This window comes from Candoia aspera, chromosome 3 (assembly GCF_035149785.1).
Source record: "Candoia aspera isolate rCanAsp1 chromosome 3, rCanAsp1.hap2, whole genome shotgun sequence".
Lineage (NCBI taxonomy): Eukaryota > Metazoa > Chordata > Lepidosauria > Squamata > Boidae > Candoia > Candoia aspera.
Genome location: NC_086155.1, coordinates 11714371 through 11724202, shown reverse-complemented (window position 1 = coordinate 11724202; position 9832 = coordinate 11714371). Strand labels below are relative to the sequence as shown.

Sequence of the window (9832 nt, the reverse complement as noted above, 5' to 3'; positions counted from 1 at the left end):
GAATTATAGGTAAGCATGGCCTGGGAGAACAAAACGAAGCAGGACATAGGCTGATAGAATTTTGCCAAGACAATTCACTCTGCATAACAAACACTCTCCTCCAACAACCTAAGAGATGGCTTTATACATGGACTTCCCCAGATGGACAACACCGAAATCAGATTGACTACATCCTTTGAAGCCAAAGGTGGCGGACATCTGTACAGTCAGTAAAAACAAGACCTGGAGCTGACTGTAGTTCAGATCATGAACTTCTTACTGCACAATTCAGGATCAGACTAAAGAGATTAGGGAAGACCCACAGATCAGCTAGATATGAGCTCACTAATATTCCTAAGGAATATGCAGTGGAGGTGAAGAATCGATTTAAGGGACTGGACTTAGTAGATAGGGTCCCGGAAGAACTCTGGACAGAAGTCTGCAACATTGTTCAGGAGGCGGCAACAAAATACATCCCAAAGAAAGAGAAAACCAAGAAGGCAAAATGGCTGTCTGCTGAGACACTAGAAGTAGCCCAAGAAAGAAGGAAAGCAAAAGGCAACAGTGATAGGGGGAGATATGCCCAATTAAGTGCAAAATTCCAGAGGTTAGCCAGAAGAGATAAGGAATTATTTTTAAACAAGCAATGCGCGGAAGTGGAAGAAGACAATAGAGTAGGAAGGACAAGAGACCTCTTCCAGAAAATTAGAAACATCGGAGGTATGTTCCAGGCAAAAATGGGTATGATCAAAAACAAAGATGGCAAGGACCTAACAGAAGAAGAAGAGATCAAGAAAAGGTGGCAAGAATATACGGAAGACCTGTATAGGAAGGATAATATTGGGGATAACTTTGACGGTGTGGTCAGGGAGCTAGAGCCAGACATCCTGAAGAGTGAGGTTGAATGGGCCTTAAGAGGCATTGCTAATAACAAGGCAGCAGGAGACGACGGCATCCCAGCTGAACTGTTCAAAATCTTGCAAGATGATGCTGTCAAAGTAATGCATGCTATATGCCAGCAAATTTGGAAAAGACAAGAATGGCCATCAGATTGGAAAAAATCAACTTATATCCCCATACCAAAAAAGGGGAACACTAAAGAATGTTCAAACTATCGAACAGTGGCACTCATTTCACATGCCAGTAAGGTAATGCTCAAGATCCTGCAAGGTAGACTTCAGCAATTCATGGAGCGAGAAATGCCAGATGTACAAGCTGGGTTTAGAAAAGGCAGAGGAACTAGAGACCAAATTGCCAATATCCGCTGGATAATGGAAAAAGCCAGGGAGTTTCAGAAAAACGTCTATTTCTGTTTTATTGACTATTCTAAAGCCTTTGACTGTGTGGACCATAACAAATTGTGGCAAGTTCTTAGTGGTATGGGGATACCAAGTCATCTTGTATGCCTCCTGAAGAATCTGTATAACGACCAAGTAGCAACAGTAAGAACAGACCACGGAACAACGGACTGGTTTAAGATTGGGAAAGGAGTACGGCAGGGCTGTATACTCTCACCCTACCTATTCAACTTGTACGCAGAACACATCATGCAACAAGCTGGGCTTGAGGAATCCAAGGCTGGAGTTAAAAGCGCTGGAAGAAACATTGACGATCTCAGATATGCAGATGATACCACTTTGATGTCTGAAAGCGAAGGGGAACTGAGGAGCCTTATGATGAAGGTGAAAGAAGAAAGTGCAAAAGCTGGCTTGCCGCTAAACCTCAAAAAAACCAAGATGATGGCAACCAGCTTGATTGATAACTGGCAAATAGAAGGAGAAAATGTAGAAGCAGTGAAAGACTTTGTATTTCTAGGTGCAAAGATTACTGCAGATGCTGACTGCAGTCAGGAAATCAGAAGACGCTTAATCCTTGGGAGAAGAGCAATGACAAATCTCGATAAAATAGTTAAGAGCAGAGACATCACACTGACAACAAAGGTCCGCATAGTTAAAGCAATGGTGTTCCCCGTAGTAACATATGGCTGTGAGAGCTGGACCATAAGGAAGGCTGAGAGAAGGAAGTTCGATGCTTTTGAACTGTGGTGTTGGAGGAAAATTCTCAGAGTGCCTTGGACTGCAAGAAGATCCAACCAGTCCATCCTCCAGGAAATAAAGCCAGACTGCTCACTTGAGGGAATGATATTAAAGGCAAAACTGAAATACTTTGGCCACATAATGAGAAGACAGGACACCCTGGAGAAGATGCTGATGCTAGGAAGAGTGGAAGGCAAAAGGAAGAGGGGCCGACCAAGGGCGAGGTGGATGGATGATATTCTAGAAGTGATGGACTCGTCCCGGGGGAGCTGGGGGTGGTGACGACCGACAGGAAGCTCTGGCGTGGGCTGGTCCATGAAGTCACGAAGAGTCAGAAGTGACTAAACTAATAAACAACAACAAGCTTTATGGCAGTCTGTCTCAACCAGGAGTTGTCCGTAAACTGGGATGTTCTTAAACTGGGGGCCTGCTGCACTCATCTCAAGGTTTTTAGGCCTTACCTTCTCACCAAAGCACCTTGATCTCCCTTTAAAGAAAGGTCATAAAAGTTAGAGAACTGTTCAGTGCAGTGCAAAAGGGCTGTATCTGAAAGAGAACATTGGTGACTCTTCTTTTAGATTCATGGAACTTTAGGCACCTTTGTCATAATTTATCCTGGTGAAGACATCCACTACTGTCTCTTTGATCTTAGGGAACCATGTTATTTCTGTTCCATATTATAATGGTAACATGCAGTACAGGTAGTCCTCGCTTAATAACCATTCATTTAGTGACAGTTTGGACTTACAATGATGTGAAAAAACAGACTTATGACTGGTCCTCATACTTATGACCATTGCAGTGTCCCCATAGTCATGTGATCACGATTCTGGCGTATGCAACTGGTTCGCATTTATGACCGTCATAGTGTCCCATGGTCACGTGATCCCCATTTTTGACCTTCCCAGCCAGTTTCTGGCAAGCAAAAGCAATGGGGAACCACGTGATTCGCTTAATGACCATGTGATTCGCTTAACGCTCATGGTGATTTACTTAACATCCGCTGGAAAAAAGGTCATAATATAGGGTTGGATTTGCTTAATGATCACTTCGCTTAGCAACCCAAATTCTGGTCTCAATTGTTGTTAAGTGAAGACTACCGTTAATCAAGGTTGATAACTGAAAAGGAGTTTCGTCTCCTTTATTTTATCTATTTATCTTAAGACTTTAGACCTCACTGGTGAAAAGTTGCCAGATGTCATTCTCATTCTCTCTCTCTAAAAAATATTAAAAGTCATTACATCCTAAAATAGAAAACCTTAGAGCTTGCCTCTAGAATTAGAGTGCACTTGTACAATCAGTAGCATAATAATTCAATTGAACTAAAATAAATGGTGTTGATTAAAGAAAGGCATTTGTTCAAAAAGACTAATGAGAAGACACCAGCTTTTAAATGCAAATCCAAACTTAAATTCAGTTTGCAACAAATGGGATGTCTTTACCCCTTATATAATAGGAACAGATTAACCCCTCTCTGCCCAAAGCTTTTGAGATTCTGCTAAATATCTAAAGGATGTTTTTTTTCCTGAAAACATTGTTTTTGTTTTGAAAATGGATTGGTCTGCATTTCCTAATTTCTGTACTGAACTTCTTTAGTTGCCTTGCTTTCACCTTCTAAGATTCTAAAATGCATAAAGCTACAGGGTTTTTTTACGGTTTATAGAATTAAAGTTTATTTTTTTACTTTTTATTGCCCCATCTTTTCTTTTGGAGCTTAATGTAGTTTAGATGGAGGTTGGAGATTTTCACTCTCCAGAGATAGCTAAAGTATGACACCCAGCACCCCTCATCATTGCCATGCAGTTCATCTGGAGGGCCGCATACTCCCAGTCCTTGATGTACAAGTAGTCCTCCCTTAACAACCATTCATTCAGCGACCATTCAAAGTTGCGACAGCACTGAACGAATGGTAGGTTGGTTCTTGAAGTTACAGCTGTTGCAGTGCCCCCACAGACACATGATCAAAATTCAGGTGCTTGGCAGCCCATCCTGACCCTTCTCGAGGCATCCCCGAAGCCTGGCAAGGCCTCCCTGAATCCTCGCAAGGGTGTTGCAGAGGGCCGATAGCTGCCTCAGCGGGGCATGCCTCATCAGCAATGGTAGGAAGAAGACGGTGAAGGTCAGCTGGGCGGCAGGGGTAGGTGGCAGCAGAGTGCAAGGCAACCAAAAGGGCAGAGATGGGGGGAGATAGGTGGGTGGGGCAGGGCAGGAGAACTGTGTGGTCCTCACTTAACAATGGCATGGTCCTGACCTAACAACCACAACCAGAACTGCCATCGCTAAGCAGTGCAGTCACATGATGTCTCGCCTAACAACTGCTTTGCTTAGCAACGGAAAATCCGGTCCCAGTTAGGGTCGTTAGGCGAGGACTACCTGTAGATGGCTCTCTCACTTAGTATTCTCAACAATACTATGCAGTAGGTTAGGCTGAAAATGTGCTACTAGGATTGCCTAGTGAATTATATAAAGGATTGGAGATTGAAACTAATGTGTCTCTGCCTTTAACTTGAAAATCCTAGCTAATGTGGTTAAGTTGTTATCTCCAGACAGCAAATCTGAAAAAGAAATAGGAGCTTCGTATTAAATGTTGCAGTAACTTTTAAGGGTGACTTTGTGATATGGGCTGCTGCAAAGATACTTTTTTAAACATTTTTGCTGCTCTCATTGCCTTACTTACTCATCTGTTGGTGCATTTTATGTTTACTTTTTTTCTGCTTGGTGATGTTATGCTTGTGAGTAAGATACATTAATTTTTTGAAAGCTGACATGCGTATTATTTCTTTCCCTTTTTAGCATCACAAACATTTGTACTTCCTCACGTAGAGTGACAAGGTTGAAAAGGGATCCTCTGGCTAGAAAATGTCATGAGGCCGGGGAGAACAAAATTCTTCCTGCATTTAGAGATATCTCATGGGGTCCTTCCAGCAGGACAGAAGATGTGATGATTCAGGGTTTCTATGGCAGACAAAAAGGCAATTTGGAAAGAAACTCTGGAGGGGATGTGGAGGGAGCAGGCCCCAGCAGTCTTTCCTGTGAAGACGCTGCTGCAGATGCAATGTTTCTGGACTTCGAGTCTTTGCAGATGATGAAAGACGACTCTGAGGAAGATGATGCCAGTGACCTTTCTGATTCGGAAAGAATTCCTATCCCTCCTTCACCTTGCACACCGCCAGAGCTCAATCTGCGAGCAGAGGAGATCGACCCCGTTTGTTTTGAAGACCCCTTTGAGATGCAACGTAAGCAACCCGACTACTATTACCCAGACTTTCTCCCGTCGCCTTTTAACAGCTGGGACTTGAAAGGGCTGGCCGTGTTCATCAACACCGAGTGCAAATCCGAACCACGACCAGAACCGGCTGGATTTCTTGAGAGGTATGTTGATCGTCTTTTGGAGCTGGAATGGCTGCAGATGCAAACTGTACAAGCTGAGAAAGGTAAGGTAACCAAAGCTCGGGCTCAGACTGCTCCTAGTGTCCTCCGGTCCTTGAAAAGTTCTGGCAAGAGCAAATTGTTGCACAGCCCTTTAGCAAATAAACAGTTGACTCTCCAGGGAAACTCCCCAAGACTCCCTATGGCAGGTCTCAGAAGAGATTTTCACGGGGAAAGGACCAGCCAGGCAACACCCCTTGAGAGTCAGTTGAAGGCCACTGGAGCAATCCATGGCTCATCAGTCCACCAGAGGAGACCTTCTGAAGTGAGGAATGAGACAAAAAAGCGACCCACCATCAAGCAGCATCTGGTCAGTGTGCATTCTCTTGAGGTCCAGGGATCTTCCGTGTTCCATGGAGCTGGCAACATGAGACCTTCCAAGCAATCTTCTTCGTTCCATGGGTCCACTGTCCCCCTTAAGGGGTTACCAGCCCATATATGCCCAAATCCCAAGAATGGAAACACTAATAATTACATTCCTTCCAAAAAAGCTTCAGCAGATGCCAAGCTAAAAACAAATGGCTTGAAACAAACACGGTGCAAATTTAAATAATGCTGGGGTGGGGCTTGTTGCCTTGGTACAGCAACACCTGGCAGGCCTTTTCCTTGTGCAGCAAAAATCTAGGATGGTGGTTCTTGGACGTTGAGGTAGACTATCACAGGGAGATGCCATCATGTCCTTGACTTCTCATCCTGTGTTGTGATTGGTCCTGGAGACAAGAACTCTGATTTGTCCCTGCCTCATCAACACTATTGGAAATAGGTATCCTGGCCTCTGTGATGTTTGTGATTGCGGGACACCATGGTATGAGATGTTTGATTTCCCAGGGTTCCTTCCATAAGCATGTAACATCAAAACATTCTCACAGCCTATGTACTCATGACCCTCCTTTTTAAAAAGTTGTGATGTATGGCCAGGCATTTTTTTTCTCTTGTGGTAAATTTTTGCAGCTGGTTTTTTATAGGGAAATATCAATGTTATGGGACAAACTAAAGATTGGGTGGTAAGAAAATGTACATAAATAAGTGTAACTTTCTTCTAATTCCCATGATTTCAGCATATAAGAACATTTCTCTCCTTGTGCTCAGATTTCCCTCTTTAAAGTTGTACATTTGATCTCTCTTTGTTTAGGACAGCATTTATAGATTTTTCAGTTTGTAACAAGGAATCCCAAAGTAGTTTACAAGGCATCTGTATCTGGAGATGTTGTTGGCTGTTATTATTATTGCAATATAATAATAATATATTGGGGCTGGCCTGGGGTTGAGTACATACCTTTGTCATTTGATAGAACTGCAAAGGAAGATGTAGGGTATGTTGAGTTGATGGTGCTTTCAAAGACTTACATAGGTCAGTTGGAAGGAAGGATGCTGGAGAATATGGAGAAATAAGAAAGATTCAGAAGGAAGTAATGGAAAGAAAGAAAACCACATCTGGAGGAGTCAGATGACCTTCTGCCTGGGAATTCTATGATTTGCAGTCCTGACACACATAGTATGTATCATATTATGAACTCCTGTCCTAGAGACATTTTCGCCCATGGTTCATAGTTGATCAAAAAGTTATTTTCTAATTTATCAGGAAGTTAAAAGAAAATATAGTTTGATGAGTGGGAGGATCATTTCAAATGTCCTCTTCCTTGACTTTGGAACAGTTGAGTAAGGTGAATGAGATCAAGCTCTTTGCTCCACTTAGCAGCTACAGATCCTTCCTTACATATTGCTTATTTTTTATTTTATATTCCTTCCAAAGCCTTAGGAGTTTTTAAAACAGAACCAGCAAGCTTTGTCTATGCAAATTAAAAGACACTCATATTCAGTTTCTCCACCACCATCATTTTTACTGATTACCTAGAAGAGCAAAATAAAGGCATTTCCAGACATCAGTATTCTCAGCAACTGTAACTTGAACAGTGAATCTGCTGCTTCTGCACAGCTGCTGAACAAGGATCAGCCCAGTTAATATGTGGCACACCAGCAACTTAGTCACCCCAAAAATACAATTATGAAAAAAAACACACCTTGATACTCTGGCCTTGTTCTCATGACACATTCAATGGGAAGAAGTCAGTATGCTGTGGAATACCTTAAAAGGATCAGTTAATCCAGTCAACTAATTTCCATGGGCAGGGGGTCTGCAGCAAAGTGGGACCAGATGTGGGAAGCCCCATCCTTCACTGACATCACTGTGTAAGTTCTTTTTTTATGTGTCTTGGTGGGAAGGCTTGTGTGGTGACATCCATCTGTCCATCCATCCCATGTTGTGCTTAGATTCTCTTTAATTTTTCTGGGAATCAAGTTAACATGAATTGGCTTCACTGGCTACAGTACAGTTGCTCCTGCCTAGGGGTTAGGTTTAGCCCAAACAGACCGGGGTTTTCTTGGGTAAACACTGTGAGTGAAATCCTTCTTCTCTTACCAAAAGATTACCTCTTTCTTATAATGTCCACAGTCAATATGGTCCTAGACAGTCTCTCTAAATCAGAGTTTCTCAACCATGGCAATGTCCAGGTATGTGGACTTCAATTCCCAGAATTCTCATCAATGGCCATGCTGGCTGAGAAATTCTGGAATTTGAAGTCCAGGCACCTAGAGATTGCCAAGGTTAATGGTGCTAGAAATACTCTGTTTCTGGTGGTTTTGGTTTTCACCTCTCCTGGCAGAGAGTTGGGGTAGAGAAGAATCAGAAGCAGGTGGAGGGTATGTAAGCTGTGGACCTATCCACTGATTGCACCCTTCTCTCCAAAGAGGAAAGCAATAAAGGCAGGAACCAGAAAGAGAAATAAGTCTCCAGATGCTTTGTGGCGGCTGAAAAGACTGACAAAATGATTGACAAGTGACTAATGGAGTCCTCCAAGATATGTATTGCCAACATGCAAAAGTGTATCAAAAGTGAGAAAGAAGATAGTTGGATTGCTTGTGCCATGAGAATAGGGTCACCAAGAAGAACATCTCAGTGATATGATGGTGAATTTGGTTAGGTTTTTCTTTTTTTTGTAATGAACCATTTCACTTAATTTTTTTTATTTTGAGAATTGTAGCCAGGAAGACTGGCCTGCTCCCTTCCATAATATCTGGAAATAATATACTAAATATTATTATATACTGAAAATTGGACGTTGTAATGCTGAGCTAGCCATCCATCCTTAATTGCCAATGATACGGAGCAGGGAAGAAGAGACTGTTATAGTACCTCAATAATTTTTTACTAAATGTTATTGAAGGGGGATTCAGCACACCACTGCTGCTGTTTTGGGTAGCAGCTCTACTTTTACCATGATGGCTATGGTAGACAATGAATTCATTCTTTCATCTGTATTTGTAGCCTAAGACTGGCATGTGAAACACTTAAAAGTGGTTTGAAACAAAGGGAAACACCTCACCCCATCTTTGTAGATGTAGGTAGCTGCGTTGGTAAGGTCCATTTTGAAGATCTCTGGTGCTTCAAAAAGATGTGTTTTGTGAGAACTTTGGGGAAGAAGAACTCTAGTTTTGAGGACACAGTCCAACTCAGAAGTACTGTTTTAGAGCGATGAGAAATTTCTCAGAGAATGCCTTTGTCCCAGTTGGATGCCAGGATGTACAAATAAAAACTGCCCCCCTTCTGTAGAATGAGTTGAGACGTTTTATACAGCAGTGTGGAGCAGACCAAAGCTTTTACCCCCAGGTTTACACTATTTTGTATTGGTAAGCAGAATATAATTATGCACAAGTAATTAAAGTATTTTTCTATCACCCTTCACGGAAGCATTTCAGTTGATGTGATTCTCCAGTTTTTTGGAAGTTGTGATTTATATACAAGGTTAATTGAGCTATATATTTAATTAAATTGACTTTATTATTTATGCTGTGGTTTTATCCCCCACTCTCTTTACCCAACCATAGCAATGTAAAGTTAGAAATCATGGTATTTGATAATGGTAAAAACAAACACAAATTATAAGTAGAGTTGGCTTATGTACTTGATTTTTGAAACCTCAAGAATGATTGAAAACGATGCTGTTCTTTTATATTTCATGGATGTTTTCTTCAGTCAAGTTTAAACTTAATTACGTTATGAGGGATTGAAGAAATTCTTCTGCATCATTGTTCAAAAAATCACATCATGTTGCTGTGATTATCAAAATGTTCTGTGTGCACAAGCATGCATGGTCAGAATTTCTGAGTTTTCCCTGGAAAAAAAATAAACACACTTTGTTCAGAGCTTTGCGAACAATCTTACTCAGAATTTAAAAAAAACACCACCACCTAGCATTCATTATCTGTACAGAACTTGCAAACAGTTGTATGAAATAGATGTGTGTTTTTTGCTAAAGCTTAATAGAATATGTACTAACTACATAACTTCCACATATGCAGTATTCTCCAAGGGCAGACCCCACTTGGGC

General features: G+C 41.7%; 1 protein-coding gene across 1 annotated transcript; it reads left to right on the top strand.

Annotated features, from left to right (window-relative positions):
* The first annotated feature begins 4097 nt into the window (after window positions 1-4097).
* Window positions 4098-8795, top strand: FAM217B (family with sequence similarity 217 member B). The gene is made up of 2 exons (XM_063298819.1): window positions 4098-4114; window positions 4809-8795. Exons 1-2 carry the CDS (start codon window positions 4098-4100, stop codon window positions 5995-5997), a joined length of 1206 nt encoding a protein of 401 aa, XP_063154889.1. The 3' UTR covers window positions 5998-8795.
* Window positions 8796-9832: the final 1037 nt, after the last annotated feature.